Source organism: Pseudophryne corroboree, chromosome 4 (assembly GCF_028390025.1).
Source record: "Pseudophryne corroboree isolate aPseCor3 chromosome 4, aPseCor3.hap2, whole genome shotgun sequence".
In the NCBI taxonomy this organism is placed as follows: domain Eukaryota; kingdom Metazoa; phylum Chordata; class Amphibia; order Anura; family Myobatrachidae; genus Pseudophryne; species Pseudophryne corroboree.
In genome coordinates, this window is record NC_086447.1 from 461857288 (window position 1) to 461875598 (window position 18311).

The window sequence follows — 18311 nt, forward strand, 5'->3', positions numbered from 1 at the left end:
TTCTTTGAACACCTCCGGATGGAGTCCCCACTCTCCTGGATGGAGATTGTGTCTGCTGAGGAAGTCTGCTTCCCGGTTGTCTACTCCCGGAATGAAGATGGCTGACAACGCCAACGCGTGCTTTGCTGTCCAGAGGAGTATTCTTGTCACCTCTGACATCGCCGCCCTGCTCTTCGTTCCGCCCTGTCGGTTTATGTAAGCCACTGTTACGTTGTCCGACTGCACTTGAATGGCCCGATTTCTCAGAAGAGGGGCCGCCTGAAGAAGACCGTTGTAGACGGCTCTTAGTTCCAGAATGTTGATGGGCAGGCCGGCTTCCTCCTTGAGTGACCGCTCCACAGCCCCTGAGGCTCGCATCCGTCATTAGCAGGACCCAGTCCTGAATCCCGAACCTGCAGCCTTCCAGGAGGTGAGGCAATTGGAGCCACCAGAGGAGTGAAATCCTCGCTTTTGGCGATAGACTAATCCTCTTGTGCATGTGGAGGTGAGAACCCGACCACTTGTCCAGGAGATCCAGTTGGAAGGTCCGAGCATGGAACCTCCCGTACTGGAGAGCCTCGTAAGAGGCCACCATCTTTCCCAATAGGCGAATGCATTGATGAACTGACACCAGGGGTGGCTTCAGGACATGTTACACAAAGGGGGCGACCCGGCACCGGTCTAAAAATAGTTTTTGATTACAGAAAAACCAAATTTGGACAATTTTCAAGTAAAATCTTTAATATAATGTCCAGTTTGGGGGTGCGCCCAGAGCCAGTGACATATGCATAAACAAAAGGGAGAAAGAAGAAGGCTCTTGTGTGGGCGCACTCATTAATGGTAGTTAAATAACTAGAATGAATAACACTAGGTTGATTAGTCAGCAGATAAAACAAAATTTATTTGGAAATATTAAGAATATAATTGCCCCTGGTTGAGGAGATGTGAATGATCCCAGATAAAAATGTTCTGGTCCTGCCTCAGGAAATGAGATGGAGAGGGGTAGAGACACTGCAAGTCATAAACCCTTTCTCACCCGGCCAGTACAGATGATCTGTGTTAATGAGATCAATTAAGTCAATTGATTTTAGATTCTGTCATAATCCTAATGAAGGAATAACAGCTATTATGGCAATGAGTAATAATAGAAACAAATCAAAGGATATACCAGGGTAAAGAAAGAAAAGGATAGGAACAAATGGTGATGCTGCTGTTGGAGTCACATACCACACATCATATGCAATGATTGATGTTCTACAACACTGAGTATTCCCTGTGAGTCTCCACCTCAGGTACTAACTCAGCCCACACTGTTTCGCTTCCAAGATCGGACGAGATCGGGCATTAGCAGTGTGGTTTGATAGTAGAAGGATTTGGTCAGACGTCCAATGAGAGTGCACCTATATAGGGGGGGATAATTAGCTGGGTCTTATAGATACAGTGTGGATCTGCTTTTTGTGTTAGGCAGGAGACATCAAGTCCCACACCGGTGGTATTGTGTCCCTGGATCACAAATGAGAGTCCACGAAAAAGGAAGATATATAGATTTATGAAAAAAACGAAGATATATAGATTTATGAAAAAAACCCTAAAAAGGAAAATGGAGATCAATTAGGCTGTAGTTATTAGGAACGGGTGATAAAAATTACCCGTCCGTATAGATACAAATGGATAAGGAAACACGGATCAAGACATTTTTTATATATATGTGTACATTGGTACTGGTGTAAGGAACAGAAAATATGTCAAAGATAATTGTAGATACAAATAAATAGTACTGGTATATGCAATGAAATAATCACTAGTGACATGGGTGTCATTAGAAACACTTTGTGTGAATTGGAGCTGTTATAATCATTAGGATATAGGGAAATAGACATGAAATTCTCATATAACCCATGCAGCAATATGACAACAGGATCTGCAGGAGGAAAGTCAAAGAAGAATGCAGTATTTCTTTCCTATAAAATGCAGTTTTTAATCCTGATGCAATAAACTAAGATGCATAAGCCTGGAAAAAGGCATAAATGAAGCCACACAAAAAGCAGATAAATAGTACTGGTATATGCAATGAAATAATCACTAGTGACATGGGTGTCATTAGAAACACTTTGTGTGAATTGGAGCTGTTATAATCATTAGGATATAGGGAAATAGACATGAAATTCTCATATAACCCATGCAGCAATATGACAACAGGATCTGCAGGAGGAAAGTCAAAGAAGAATGCAGTATTTCTTTCCTATAAAATGCAGTTTTTAATCCTGATGCAATAAACTAAGATGCATAAGCCTGGAAAAAGGCATAAATGAAGCTGCACGGATATAGATACAATTTCTATGACAGCTGGGCAAAAATTAGCCCAAAATGGCAGGATGGAATGATCTGACCTGAGGCTAGGAGTGAATCACTTGCAGTTGGACAAAACAGGACCCATTGGAATGGAAAACATGTTTCACCCCTGTGGGGCTTGCTCACTGTATCTATAAGACCCAGCTAATTATCCCCCCCTATATAGGTGCACTCTCATTGGACGTCTGACCAAATCCTTCTACTATCAAACCACACTGCTAATGCCCGATCTCGTCCGATCTTGGAAGCGAAACAGTGTGGGCTGAGTTAGTACCTGAGGTGGAGACTCACAGGGAATACTCAGTGTTGTAGAACATCAATCATTGCATATGATGTGTGGTATGTGACTCCAACAGCAGCATCACCATTTGTTCCTATCCTTTTCTTTCTTTACCCTGGTATATCCTTTGATTTGTTTCTATTATTACTCATTGCCATAATAGCTGTTATTCCTTCATTAGGATTATGACAGAATCTAAAATCAATTGACTTAATTGATCTCATTAACACAGATCATCTGTACTGGCCGGGTGAGAAAGGGTTTATGACTTGCAGTGTCTCTACCCCTCTCCATCTCATTTCCTGAGGCAGGACCAGAACATTTTTATCTGGGATCATTCACATCTCCTCAACCAGGGGCAATTATATTCTTAATATTTCCAAATAAATTTTGTTTTATCTGCTGACTAATCAACCTAGTGTTATTCATTCTAGTTATTTAACTACCATTAATGAGTGCGCCCACACAAGAGCCTTCTTCTTTCTCCCTTTTGTTTATGTGGCTTCAGGACATCCCAGACCATGGCTTGTATCACCAACGCCTTGTCCTGTGGAAGAAACACCCGCTGCACTTCCGTATCCAGGATCATTCTCAGAAATGACAACCTCTGGGTTGGTTCCAAATGTGACTTTTGAAAGATCAGATTCCAACCGTGACTCTGGAGCAGTCACTTTGTGAGAACAATGGACTGCAGCAGCTTCTCCTTGGACAATGCCTTTATCAGTAGATCGTCCAGATATGGAATGATGTTCACACCCTGCTTGCGGAGGAGTATCATCATTTCCACCATCACCTTGGTAAACACCCTCGGTGCTGTTGAGAGGCCGAATGGCAGGGCCTGGAACTGAAAATGACAGTCCAGCAATGCGAAACGGAGATAAGCCTGATGCGGCAGCTAGATCGGAATGTGAAGGAACGCATCCTTGATATCCAGTGATACCAGGAATTCCCCCTCTTCCAGACCTGATATCACCGCCCTGAGAGACTCCATCTTGAACTCCTTTAGAAAGGGGTTCAATGATTTTAGGTTCAGAATGGGCCTGACCGAACCATCTGGTTTCGGTACCACGAAAAAGGTTCGAATAGTAACCTTACTTCAGCACGTGAGGTGGTACCGGCACAATGACCTGTGCCTCCACCAGCTTTTGGACAGCATCTTGAAGAACTGTGCTGTTCTCCAACAGAGTTGGTAAGATTGAATTGAAAAAGCAGTGCGGAGGGAGACTTTGAAATTCCAGCCTGTATCCCTGAGACACAATATCTACTACCCAGGGATCCAGGCCGGACGATACCCAGACATTACCGAACTGTCTGAGTCTCGCTCCCACAGGCCCCAGTTCCGGGCCGTCCCGTCCACCGTCATGCGGAGGACTTTGGGGTAACCGCAGCAGGCTTTTGTTCCTGGGAACCTGCAGCAGCAGGTTTCTTGGACTTAAACCGACCTCCCCTAAAGAAGGTATTGGATGATCTGGCCTTTCTAGGCTTGTTGGGCCAAAAGGACTGCTGCGCAGCTGAGGAGAAGGATTTCTTCGGAGCAGGTGCTGCTGCGGGAAGAAACGGAGACTTACCCGCTGTAGCGGTGGATAGCCACGCGTCTAGAGCTTCCCCAAAGAGAGCCTGACCAGAATAAGGTAGCGACTCCACATTTCTCCTGGATTCATCGGCCGACCACTGGAGGAGCCACAGTCCCCGACGAGCTGAAACAAACATGGAAGAAATTCCCGTAACCATGGAACCCAGGTCCTTCATGGATTCTACCATAAAACCAGCAGAATCATGAATGTTGTGTAAATACAATGCAACGTCATCCCTATCCACCGTATCCAAATCCTCAATTAAGGCAGCCGACCACTTCACTATTGCCTTTGCTGTCCCTGCACTAGCAATAGTGGGACGTAATATGGCACCCGAAGCAGTGTACATGGATTTAAGTGTATTATCAATTTTCCTATCTGCCGGCTCCTTTATGGCGGTAGATCCCAGCACAGATAAAACCACCTTCTTTGAGAGTCTGGACACAGATGCGTCAACAATCGGCGGGTTTTCCCATTTTTTCCTATCCTCCTCAGGGAAAGGAAAAGCCACCAGAATCATCTTAGGGATCTGAAACTTCTTTTCAGGATTTACCCATGCTTTTTCAAATATAGCATTCAGCTCTTTTGACGCAGGGAAGGTTAGCGAGGCTTTCTAATTTACTGTGAAAAATCCTCCTCTACCTGCTCAGGTGTGGTATCATTAACATTTAACACATCCCTGATAGCCTCAATGAACAATTGCACACCCCTTGCAAGAGATGAGGACCCCCACAACACATCCCCATCACCATCTATAGTGTCAGAATCGGTATCCGTGTCGTCTTGTGTTACCTGCACAAGCGCACGTTTGTGGGGGTATATAGCGGGGTGTCCCGAGGTACCAGACATGGGCCATACAGCCATAGAGGTCTGCAATACCTGGGTTGCAGATTCATTACTGGCAACCCTGTCAGAACACAGGATTTTTATACCTACCGGTAAATCCTTTTCTCCTAGTCTGTAGAGGATGCTAGGGTCCACTTTAGTACCATGGGGTATAGACGGTTCCGCAGGAGCCATGGGCACTTTAAGACTTTTTCAGAGTGTGAACTGGCTCCTCACTCTATGCCCCTCCTCCAGACTTCAGTATGGGAACTGTGCCCAGGAAGACGGACAATTCGAGAAAAGGATTTACTTTTAAGTTAATGGTGAGATTCACACCAGCTCACACTTCAACCATGCCGCACAACATGGCATTCAATCTAACACACACTAAACAGCATGAACATCACAGCAACGTGCTGAAAACAATTTTAACACAACACCTGTGTAAACTATAACAAAATTACTACTGCAGGTAAAGTACGCACTGGGCTGAGTGCCCAGCATCCTCTACGGACTAGGAGAAAAGGATTTACCGGTAGGTATAAAAATCCTGTTTTCTCATACGTCCTAGAGGATGCTGGGGTCCACTTTAGTACCATGGGGTTATACCAAAGCTCCAGTACGGGCGGGAGAGTGCGGATGTCCCTGCAGAACCGATTGACCAAACTTCAGGTCATCGGCGGCCAAGGTGTCAAACTTGTAAAACTTAGCAAACGTGCTTGCCCCTGACCAAGTAGCTGCTCGGCAAAGTTGTAATGCCGAGACCCCCCGGGCAGCCGTCCAGGATGAGCCCACCTTTCTTGTAGAATGGGCATTCAACGAATTCGGCATCGGCAATCCTGCCATGGAATGAGCATGTTGAATTGTACCTCTGATCCAGCGCGCAATCGTCTGCTTAGAAGCAGGACACCCAATCTTGTTGGAAGCATACAGGACAAACAGAGCCTTTGTTTTCCGTATCCTAGCCGTTCTGGCGACAAATTTTCAAAACTCGGACCACATCCAGAGACTTCGAACCAGTGACGGTGTCAGTAGCCACTGGCACCACAATAGGTTGGTTTATATGGAAAGAAGAAACCACCTTTGGAAGAAATTGCTGACGAGTTCTCAGCTCTATATTCATGGAATATCAAGTAAGGGCTCTTGTGAGACAAGGCCCCTAACTCAGACACCCTCCTTGCGGATGCCAAGGCCAACAGCATGACCCCTTTCCAAGTGAGAAACTTCAACTCCACCTCCTGGAGAGGTTCAAACCAATCTGATTGAAGAAACTGCAACACCACGTTAAGATCCCACGGTGCCGCAGGAGGCACAAATGGAGGTTGGATGTGCAGAACCCCTTTCACGAAGGTCTGAACTTCTGGAAGGGAGGCCAATTGTTTCTGAAAGAAAACGGACAAGGCCAAAATCTGGACCTTGATTGAACCCAATCGTAGGGTGGCATCCACACCCGCCTGAAGAAAATGGAGAAAACGTCCTAACTGAAACTCTTCCGTTGGAGCCTTCTTCGTTTCACACCAAGACACATTTTCTCCAAATACGGTGGTAATGTTTAGACGTTACTCCTTTCCTGGCCTGAATAAGAGTGGGAATGACTTCTCTGGGAATACCCTTTCGGGCTAGGATCCGGCGCTCAACAGCCATGCCGTCAAACGTAGCCGCGGTAAGTCTTGATACACGAACGGCCCCTGCTGCAGCAGATCCTCGCGAAGAGGAAGAGGCTGAGGATCTTCTATGAGCAACTCCTGAAGATCTGGATACCAAGCCCTCCTTGGCCAGTCTGGGACAATGAGGATCGCTCGAACTCCTGTTCTTCTTATGATTTTGAGAACTTTTGGTATCAGTGGAAGTGAGGGAAGACATACACCGACCGAAACACCCACTGGGTCACCAGTGCGTCCACTGCTATTGCTTGAGGGTCTCTCGACCTGGAACAATATCTCTGAAGCTTCTTGTTAAGACGAGATGCCATCATGTCTACTTGAGAAACTCCCCAAAGACCTGTCACCTCTGCGAAGACTTCTTGATGGAGGCCCCATTCTCCTTGATGGAGATCGTGTCTGCTGAGGAAGTCTGCTTCCCAGTTGTCCACTCCCGGAATGAAAATTGCTGACAGAGCTCTTGCATGTCTTTCTGCCCAGAGGAAAATCTTTGTCACCTCTGCCATTGCCGCTCTGCTTTTCGTTCCGCCCTGACGGTTTATGTACGCTACTGCTGTTACATTGTCTGACTGGATCTGTATGGGTTGATCTTGAAGAAGATGCACTGCTTGTAGGCGGCCGTTGTAAACGGCTCTCAACTCCAGAACATTTATGTGAAGACAGGTTTCTTGACTTGACAATCTTCCTTGGAAGCTTTCCCCCTGTGTGACTGCTCTCCAACCTCGGAGACTTGCATCCGTGGTTACCAGGACCCAGTCCTGAGGTGAGAACTGTGCAGCCACCACAGGAGCGAAATTCTGGCTTTGGAAGACAGGATTATCCTCTGATGCATGTGTAGATGGGATCCGGACCACTTGTCCAACAAGTCCCACTGGAATACTCTAGCATGGAATCGGCCAAACTGTATGGCCTCGTAGGCCGCTACCATCTTCCCCAACAACCGAATGCATTGATGAATCGACACTCTTGTTGGTTTCAGAATTTGTTTGACCATTCTCTGGATTTCCAGAGCTTTTTCTACTGGAAGAAATACCCTCTGTACTTCTGTGTCCAGTATCATCCCCAGAAACGATAATTTTGTCGTCGGTTCCAACTGTGACTTTGGAAAATTTATGATCCAACCGTGTTGTTGAAGTACTGTCAGGGAGAGTGCAATATTCTGCACCAACCTTTCCCTGGACCTCGCTTTTATCAGAAGATCGTCCAGGTAAGGAATTATAGACTCCTTGCTGTCGAAGGAGGACCATCATCTCCGCCATCACCTTGGTGAAGACCCTCGGTGCCGTGGAGAGTCCGAATGGCAACGTCTGAAATTGGTAATGACAATCCTGCACTGCAAATCTCAGATAAGCCTGTAAGTAGGCATCTTTTATGTCCACTGACACCATGAAGGCGCTTTCCTCCAGACTGGAAATCACTGTCCTCAGAGATTCCATCTTGAATTTGTACCTTTGCAGGTAGAGGTTCAGTGTTTTCAGATTAAGAATCGGTCTGACCGAGCCGTCTGGCTTCGGAACTACGAAAAGGCTTGAATAAAACCCTTCTCCTTGTTGCGACAAGGGGACCAGGACAATCACTTGATCCTGACACAATTTTTGTATTGCTGCTGATACCACTTCCCTGTCTGGGATAGAAACTGGTAAGGCCAATTTGAAAAATTGGCCTGGGGGAATGTCTTGAAACTCCAGCTTGTAACCGTGGGACACGATTTGTGAGATCCACGGGTCCAGGCCAGATTGAACCCAAATCTGACTGAAGAGTTTCAGATGTGCCCACACCTGAGCGGACTCACGCAAGGGAGACCCAGCGTCATGCTGAAGATTTGGCAGAAGCAGAGGTTGATTTCTGCTCCTGTGATCCTGGAGACGCTGTGGTCTTTTTACCTTTTCCCCTTCCTTTACCCGCAAAGAAAGGGGAACCTTTACCCTTTTTGTATTTATTGGGTCGAAAGGACTGCATCTGAGAGTGATGTGTCTTTTTCGCCGGCGCAGGAGCATTAGGCAAACATGTCGACTTACCTGCGGTAGCTGCAGAAACTAAGGCATCCAGCCCCTCTCCAAACAAGGCCTCTCCTTTATACGGGAGAGCCTCCATATTCCTTTTGGAATCTGCGTCAGCATTCCAATGGCGAATCCACATCGCCCTACGTGCTGAGATCGCCATCGTAGCGGCTCTTGAACCCAAGAGACCAATATCTTTCATAGCTTCAAGCATGTATGCAGCAGCGTCTTTGATATGACCTAGCGTTAGGAGTATTTTGTCTTTATCGTGTCAATGTCTGATGACCATTTTTCAATAGCAGTACTCACCCATTGGCCACATAGATAGATTTCAACGTAGTCTCTAACTTGCGGTCTGCTGGCTCCTTTAGTGAAGCCGTTCCCAGCGCCGGAAGAATCAGCTTTTTTATTAACCGTGACAGGGCACTATCTAGAATGGGGGGTGACTCCCACCTTTTCCTGTCTTCTGCAGGGAAAGGGTAAGCCGCCTGAATTCCTTTTGGAATTTGAAATTTCTTTTCAGGATTAGTCCAGACTCCCTCAAAGAGACTGTTTAGCTCATGAGATGGAAGGAACGTTACATTCATTTTCTTTTCTTTATTAAAAGTAAGCCTTCTCCTGAGGTAAAAAAGGGGTCTCCGTAACTTCTAACACCTCCTTTATAGCAATAATCATGTATTGAATGTTTTTTTGCTAATTTTGGATCTATTCCCCTGGAATCACTAGAGCGACATAGGAATCAGAGTCCGTGTCGGTATCAGTTTTACTACTTGTGCGAATGACCTCTTTTGTGAACCAGAGGGGTCTCCTGCGCATGAAAGAGCAGAACTATGAAAAATAACATCTTCCACAGATTTTCTCCAGTTTTCTGCATGAGACTCAGATTTATCCAATCTCTTACTGATATGATTCACACTATCCCGTAATTCTTTCACCCATTCAGGCTCGTGGTGTGTCGGCAGCGCCACCACATTACAACTGTGTCCCTAAAATGGTTCCCTCAGGGGAAGAGCTCCCAGCCTCAGACATGTCACACACGTGCACAATCACACCACAGACACGCTGGGGCTTATAGGGGACAGACCCACAGTAAAATCTGTCAGAAGAACACAGAAATTGAATTGCCAGCTCACACCCAGCACCAATGAAAAAAATCCCTGTGACATGTAAATTGTCCAGAGACCTTTTGCGCTTTATAATGCCAAATAATATGTTTGAACACCAAATTTACACCCCCCCCCCCTTTTTACACCCCGATATTTGATTCAGAAGTGGAGAGGAGGATCAGCGTTTCTTCCCCTGCAGCAGCTTGGAGAAAATGGCGTTGAGCAGTGTTCTGGCTGCCTGAGGAGGAAGCTCCGCCCCCTGTAATGGCGCGTTTCCCCTCAGAAACATCACAAATTATTTATACTGGTGGGGGTGTAGGACTGTGCCACAGCATCATATGCTACCTTTTGCCAGTCAGAGTAGGTTTCATGCTGCCTAGGGCGCGCGCGCCACCCCGCGCCCTGCTGTGCACTGTGTTATGTATAAGCATGTTCCCGCCCGCTGCGCGGTACCTTAAGCAGTCACGATGACCGGTGGTCCCTCTTGCAGATCTCCAGTGACACTACTCACCAGTCTTCTGACTTCTGGCTCGGTTAGGGGGGTGATGGCGTGCTGTGGGCGTGAGCGCATAGCCGCAGCTAGTGTTCAGTACCCTTCAGGAGCTAATGGTGTCCTGTCAGCAGAAGCAGAGCCATGAAACTATTTAGGAAGTTGGTTCCTACTTCTTCCCCCTAAGTCCCACGAAGCAGGGAGACTGTTGTCAGCAGTCTCCCTGTAAAATAAAAAAAACCTAACAAAGTCTTTAGTGGAGCTCTACTGAGTTCTACTAAGAGTGCAACCAGTCTGCCTGGGCACATTTTCTAAACTGAGGTCTGCAGGAGGGGCATAGAGGGAGGAGCCAGTTCACACTCTAAAAAAGTCTTAAAGTGCCCATGGCTCCTGCGGAACCGTCTATACCCCCATGGTACTAAAGTGGACCCCAACATCCTCTAGGACGTATGAGAAATCTGAGAAATCCAAGTCTTGATAGAGGAAAACCACTCTGGTTCCCTTGCTGGAATCTGTGCTTAACCAGTGCTAACCTGATTACATGGAATGGGATCAACCTGGGAGGATAAATCCTCTGCAGCATATGACACTGTGTCCCTGGACATTGCTACAGGTGACCACCAAACACTCCACACACACACAGGTGGGGGTAGACAGAGTTTCCCCCCCCACCAAAAATGGCAAGAGAGAGACAGAGATTGGAGCCAACCCACACCAGCGCTTTTTAGTAAGGAGAAAACCCCTTATCAGCGCAGACTTGTGCTCCTTAATAGGACACACAGTCAAATAACAGCCTTCCCACCCTTCTACAACCCCCTTGTACCGTTTACAGTAAGCTGGAGTTGCTGTGGAGGGACCAGTATCTTCCTTTCAGCTTTGCATGCAGGAAAATGGCGCTGGAATGCTGCAGGGGCCGTTCTGAGAAGCTCCGCCCCCTTAATGGCGCGGTCTTCCTGCTCTTCAGAAGTTTAAACTGGCCTGAGGAGATTTGCTGGCTGAGATCCCTGGACACCGACAGGCTTGCTGACCAGTGTGGGGGGTAAGCGCTAGCCCAGGGCGTTCCTCACAGCGCCGCACTATGTGCCTCTGGTACCATCCAGGAGCGCAGTTAATACCGCCATCTTCACACCGGCCCCCCGCTTGCTGGGGGGGGGGGGGGGGTGACTAACTCACCACTCACTTCAGCTCTGTAAGGGGTCGGCGGCATGCTGCTGGGGCGAGCGGTTCCCCTCTGGCAGAGACCGATCAGACCCCTCTGGAGCTCAATGTCCAGTTAGCAGAGTCAGTGGCTCAGACCCCGCAGGGCAGACACTGCTCCCCCCCCCTTAGTCCCTCGCTGCAGGCAGGCTGTTGCCAACAGCCTCCTGTAAAAAAATAAACTCTAAATTAAAACTTTTCCAGGAAAGCTCAGGAGCTCCCCTAGCTGTGACCGGCTCCTCCGGGCACATTTTCTAAACCGAGTCCGGTAGGAGGGGCATAGAGGGAGGAGCCAGCCCACACGCTCAAACTCAAAGTGCCAATGGCTCCTGGTGGACCCGTCTACACCCATGGTACTAATGTGCACCCTAGCATCCTCTAGAACGTAAGAGAAATCTTCATTCTTTTCAAACCTAACAGTACACACATGCATTTATTTTTTTGATAAGCCTCACACAATTGTTTAATGGCCTTAGACATACCTTTTGTATTTTTTTTTTGTGCTGAAGCAAATACACGTTTCTAAAGAACTCCACTTCACATTCTGGTTCTCCTTTACTTACAAAAAAACATTTGTCCACAGCAAGTATGTTTACAACAGAGGGAGGGGAAAGCATCTCATATGAAGGCAATAAATTCTCTCTTAGGGGGAGGTTCATTATTGCTTGGATAGAGATAAAGTTGAGAGATAAAAAATACTAACCAATCAGTAACTGATTTCACAAGCTTCATTTGAAAATGACAGTTAGGAGCTGATTAGTTGGTACTTCAGCTCTCTCCAAGCTTTGATAGATGCCCTCCATAATGAGAGCCAGTCAATAGCAGAGCTTCTTGGTGGTTACATTGTGGTTTAGGAGTGAGATGGTGTGCATGGTGAGAAGAGGTGCTTTCATTTTACTGTGCTTAAAATGGGAATAACATGAACCTGATCAAAAAAAATTTTTTTTTTATCTACCCTGTAAAATGATGTGTTTCTATTATAGTGAAGGGATAAGGGGTACAAAAACTTACCAAAGTCAGAGCAGCAGCTTGGAGAAAATGGCGTTGAGCAGTGTTCTGGCTGCCTGAGGAGGAAGCTCCGCCCCCTGTAATGGCGCGTTTCCCCTCAGAAACATCACAAATTATTTATACTGGTGGGGGTGTAGGACTGTGCCACAGCATCATATGCTACCTTTTGCCAGTCAGAGTAGGTTTCATGCTGCCTAGGGCGCGCGCGCCACCCCGCGCCCTGCTGTGCACTGTGTTATGTATAAGCATGTTCCCGCCCGCTGCGCGGTACCTTAAGCAGTCACGATGACCGGTGGTCCCTCTTGCAGATCTCCAGTGACACTACTCACCAGTCTTCTGACTTCTGGCTCGGTTAGGGGGGTGATGGCGTGCTGTGGGCGTGAGCGCATAGCCGCAGCTAGTGTTCAGTACCCTTCAGGAGCTAATGGTGTCCTGTCAGCAGAAGCAGAGCCATGAAACTATTTAGGAAGTTGGTTCCTACTTCTTCCCCCTAAGTCCCACGAAGCAGGGAGACTGTTGTCAGCAGTCTCCCTGTAAAATAAAAAAAACCTAACAAAGTCTTTAGTGGAGCTCTACTGAGTTCTACTAAGAGTGCAACCAGTCTGCCTGGGCACATTTTCTAAACTGAGGTCTGCAGGAGGGGCATAGAGGGAGGAGCCAGTTCACACTCTAAAAAAGTCTTAAAGTGCCCATGGAGATAAAGTTGAGAGATAAAAAATACTAACCAATCAGTAACTGATTTCACAAGCTTCATTTGAAAATGACAGTTAGGAGCTGATTAGTTGGTACTTCAGCTCTCTCCAAGCTTTGATAGATGCCCTCCATAATGAGAGCCAGTCAATAGCAGAGCTTCTTGGTGGTTACATTGTGGTTTAGGAGTGAGATGGTGTGCATGGTGAGAAGAGGTGCTTTCATTTTACTGTGCTTAAAATGGGAATAACATGAACCTGATCAAAAAATTTTTTTTTTTTATCTACCCTGTAAAATGATGTGTTTCTATTATAGTGAAGGGATAAGGGGTACAAAAACTTACCAAAGTCAGAGATGGGCTGAGTTAAGCTTTCAAGAGCGCTTATTTTTTGCCTAAAAACAAATATAAAAAGATATACATTTAAAACAATCCGAACATTGTATTATTAAAATGCTTTTTTTTTTTTTTTTGGTAAATTCAGGCTGAGTCTCCCCTATGCGAAAAGCTTGGGACCATAAGAATTTTGGATTTCAGATTTGTCAGTGTTTTGGAATATTTGCATACAATGAGATATCGTGGGGATGGGACCCGTCTAAACATAAAATGCATTTATGTTTCATACTCATCTTATACACATAGCCCGAAGGTAATTTTATACAATATCTTTAATAACTCAACTGTGCAATTAAGACTAAAAAATAAAAAAAAATAAAAAATATAATATAAATACTGTACCTTAGCAGTCCAAACAAAAGGTCTGTTGATTCTACAAGAGCGGTTTCAGTTACCCACTGGAAGCCAAAAATCTCTACAATATCAGCCTCATAGTCAGTTGGAGAAGGGTCAAGTTTCAGCAGGAGCCTACATGAAAAAGATTGGAAATCATTAAAGAAGGGAAAACAGTATAATATATAAAATGTAAATTCATGCCTGTACATAACCCCCTTTTGTCACGGGTTGAGTATGAAATCCCAGCAGTCAGCAGACCAACAGAAACTGCTGACGTATCCGGAGCTCAGCTCTATCTACGTGGAAGATCAAATAAGGGCTTTTACAGGATAATGTCCCCAATTCGGACACGCGTCTAGCAGAAGCTAAGGCCAACAACGTGACCGCCTTCCATGTAAGAAATTTGACCTCAACTTCCTGTAGACGCTCAAACCAATCCGACTGGAGGAACTGCAGCACCACGTTAAGGTCCCAAGGCGCCGTAGGCGGTACAAAGGGAGATTGTATGTGCACAACTCACTTCAAAAAAGTCTGAACCTCAGGGAGGGCAGCCAACTGTTTCTGGAAGAAAATACATAGAGCCGAAATCTGTACCCAACTTCAGGCCCATATCCACACCTGCCTGCAGGAAGAGAAAACGCCCGAGTTGAAACTCCACCGTAGGAAACTTCTTGGAGTCACACCAAGAGACATATTTCTTCCAAATACGATGGTAATGTTTAAACGTTACCCCTTTCCTAGCCTGTATCAGGGTAGGAATGACTTTCTTCGGAATGCCCTTCCGAGCAAGAATCAGGCGCTCAACTTCCATGCCGTCAAACGTAGCTGCGGTAAGTCTTGATAGGCGAACGGCCCCTGCTGCAGCAGGTCCTCCCGAAGAGGAAGAGGCCTCGAAGTCCGCGTACCAAGCCCTTCTCGGCTAGTCCGGAGCAATGAGGATCGCTTGAACCATTGTTCTCCTTATGAGCTTTAGGATTCTTGGGATGAGTAGGAGTGGTGCAAACACGTACACTGACTGGAACACCCACAGAGACACCAGGGCGTCCACTGCCACTGCTTGCGGGTCCCTCGACCTGGAACAATAACGCAGAAGCTGCTTGTTGAGACGAGAGGCCATCATGTCTATTTGGGGTAATCCCCAAAGGTCTGTTATTTCCTTGAATACCTCCGGATGGAGACCCCACTCCCCTGGATGGATATCGTGCCTGCTGAGGAAGTCTGCTTCCCAGTTGTCTACTCCCGGAATGAAGATGGCTAACAGCGCCAACGCGTGTTTTTCTGTCATTGCCGCTCTGCTCTTCGTTCCGCCCTGTTGGTTTATGTAAGCCACTGTTGTTACGTTGTCCGACTGCACTTGAATGGCTCAATTTCTCAGAAGAGGGGCCGCCTGAAGAAGACCGTTGTAGACGGCTTATTTCCAGGATGTTGATGGGCAGGCCGGCTTCCAGGCTTGACCAGCGTCCTTGGAAAGTTACTCCTTGAGTGACTGCTCCCCAGCCCCGAAAGCTCGCATCTGTGGTTAGAAGGATCCAATTCTGAATCCCGAACCTGCGGCCCTCCAAAAGGTGAGGAAATTGTAACCACCAGAGGAGCGAAATCCTGGCCTTCGGCGACAGACAAATTCTCTGGTGCATGTGGAGATGAGATCCCGACCACTTGTCCAGAAGATCCAGTGGGAAGGTCCGAGCGTGGAACCTCCCGTACTGGAGAGCTTTGTAAGAGGCCACCATCTTTCCCAACAGGCGAATGCATTCATGAACCGACACCCGATCTGGCTTCAGAAATCCCGGACCATAGTCTGTATTACTAACGCCTTTTCCTGCGGAAGAAAAACCTTTTGCACTTCTGTGTCCAGGATCATTCCCAGAAAGGACAACCTCTAGGTTGGTTCCAAAGGTGATATTGGAAGGTTCAGAATCCAACCATGACTCTTGAGGAGGCGTGTTGTGAGAACAATGGACTGCAGCAGCTTCTCCTTGGACGATGCCTTTATCAGCAGATTGTCCAGATTTGGAATGATGTTCACCCCTTGTTTGCGGAGGAGAACCATCATCTCTGCCATCACCTTGGTAAACACCCTCGGTGCTGTGGAGTGGCCGAATGGAAGGGCCTGGAACTGGAAATGACAGTCAGCAATGCGAAGCGGAGACAAGCCTGAAGCGGCAGCCATATCGGAATGTGGAGGTACGCATCCTTGATATCCAGGGATACCAGGAAATCCCCTTCTTCCAGACCTGATATCACTGCCCTGAGAGTCTCCATCTTGAACTCCTTTAGAAAAAAGTTCAATGATTTTAGGTTCAGAATGGGTCTGACCGACCCATCCGGTTTAGGTACCACGAAAAGATCTGAATAGTAACCCGTGGCCTGCGCAGGAGAAGGAACTGGCACAATGACCTGTGCCTCCACCAGCTTTTGGACAGCTCCTTGTAATACAGTGCTATCTGCCAACAGAGCTAGTAAGCCTGATTTGAAAAAACGATGAGGAGGGAGACTTTGACATTCCAGCCTGTATCCCTGGGATACAATATCTATCACCCAGGGATCCAGGCCGGACGATACCCAGACATGACTGAATTGTCTGAGTCTCGCTCCCACTGGCCCCACCTCCAAGCCGTGCGGTCCACCATCATACAGAGGACTTTGGTGTACCTGAAGCAGGCTTTTATTCCTGGGAACCTGCAGCGGCAGGTTTCTTGGACTTAACTCGACCTCCCCTAAAGAAGGTATTGGACGGTCTGGCCTTTCAAGGCTTGTTAGGCCGAAAGGACTGTGTTGCAGATGAAGAGAAGGATTTCTTCGGAGAAGGTGCTGCTGAGGTAAGAAACGAAGACTTACCCGCTGTAGCCGTGGATATCCACGTGTCTAGAGCTTCCCCAAAGAGAGCCTGACCTGTATATGGTAGGGACACCACACTCCCAGATGAGCTGAAACAGACATGGAAGATATTCCCGCAGCCATGGAACCCAGGTCTTTCATGGATTCTACCATAAAACCTGCTAAATCATGTATGTTGCGTAAAAATAATTCAACATCATCCCTATCCATCGTATCCAAATCCTCAAGTAAGGTAGCCGACCACTTTACTATGGTGGTCATTCCGAGTTGTTCACTAGCTGTTTTCGGTCACTGCGCAGCGATCAGGCAAAGCGGCACTTCTGCGCATGCGGCGCAATGCACACGTGCAACGTACATTCACAACGGCCGATGCAGTTTCACACAAGGTCTAGCGAAGCATTTCAGTCGCACTGCTGGCCGCAGAGTGATTGACAGGAAGAGGACGTCTCTGGGTGTGTACTGACCGTTTTCAGGGTGTGTTCGAAAAAACGCAGGCGTACCAGGAAAAACGCAGGTGTGGCTGGGAGAACGCTGGGTGTTTGTGACGTCAAAACAGGAACTGAAGAGTCTGAAGGCATCGCAAGTGCTGAGTAGGTCTGAAGCTACTCTGAAACCGCACAAAATTATTTTGTAGCTGCTCTGCGATCCTTTCGTTCGCACTTCTGCTAAGCTAAAATACACTCCTAGTGGGCGGCGGCATAGCATTTGCACGGCTGCTAAAAACAGCTATCGAGCGAACAACTCGGAATGAGGGCCTATAGCCTTTGCAATCCATGCACTAACAATACTGGGACGTAATATGGCCCCTGAAGCAGTGTACACTGATTTAAGTGTGTTATCAATTTTTCTATCAGCCGGCTCCTTTAAGGCGGTAGATCCTGGAACAGGTAAAACCACCTTCTTTGAGAGTCTGAACACAGATGCGTCAACAATCGGCGGGTTTTCCCATTTTTTTCTAACCTCCTCAGGGAAAGGAAACGCCACCTGTACCCTTTTAGGGATCTGGAATTTTTTCTCAGGGTTTTCCCATGCTTTCTCAAATATACTGTAGCATTCAATTCCTTTGACACAGGGAAGGTTAGCGAGGCCTTTATATTTTCAGTGAAAAAGGCTTCCTTAACCTTGTCAGGTGTGATATCATTAATATTCAACACATCCCTGATGGCCTCTATCATCAATTGCACCCCTTTTGCAAGAGATGCGGCCACCCTCGACACATCCCCATCACAGTCTGTGGTGTCAGAATCGGTATCCTTGTCGCCTTGTGTGACATGCACAAGCACACGCTTATGGGGGTATATAGCGGAGCGTCCTGAGGTACCAGAAACAAACCGGCCACACTGCCATAGAGTTCTGTAATACCTGGGTTGCAGATTCTCTACTTGCAACCCTGTCATAAATCTGAGAAATCCAAGATTTGATAGAGGAAAACCACTCAGGCTCCATTGCTGGCATCTGTGCTAAACCAGTGCTATCCTGATTACATGGAATGGGATCATCCTGGGAGGACAAATCCTCTGCAGCATATGACACAGTGTCCCTAGACATAGCTAAAGGAGACCACCAAACACTCTACACAAA

General features: G+C 47.0%; 1 protein-coding gene across 2 annotated transcripts in view; it reads right to left on the reverse strand.

Annotated features, from left to right (window-relative positions):
* The window catches only part of MMS22L (MMS22 like, DNA repair protein), a 457009-nt gene that overhangs the window by 429979 nt on the left and 8719 nt on the right, over positions 1-18311 (reverse strand). Inside the window, exons 2-3 of one of the 2 annotated variants that reach the window (XM_063917017.1) lie at positions 13899-14024; positions 13506-13555 (exon numbers count right to left, since the gene is read on the reverse strand). In XM_063917017.1, the coding sequence (XP_063773087.1) occupies positions 13506-13555; positions 13899-14024 (176 nt within the window). Of the gene's footprint in view, positions 1-12475; positions 12482-13505; positions 13556-13898; positions 14025-18311 lie in introns of those variants that run through there. The other variant, XM_063917018.1, reaches the window with a different exon arrangement.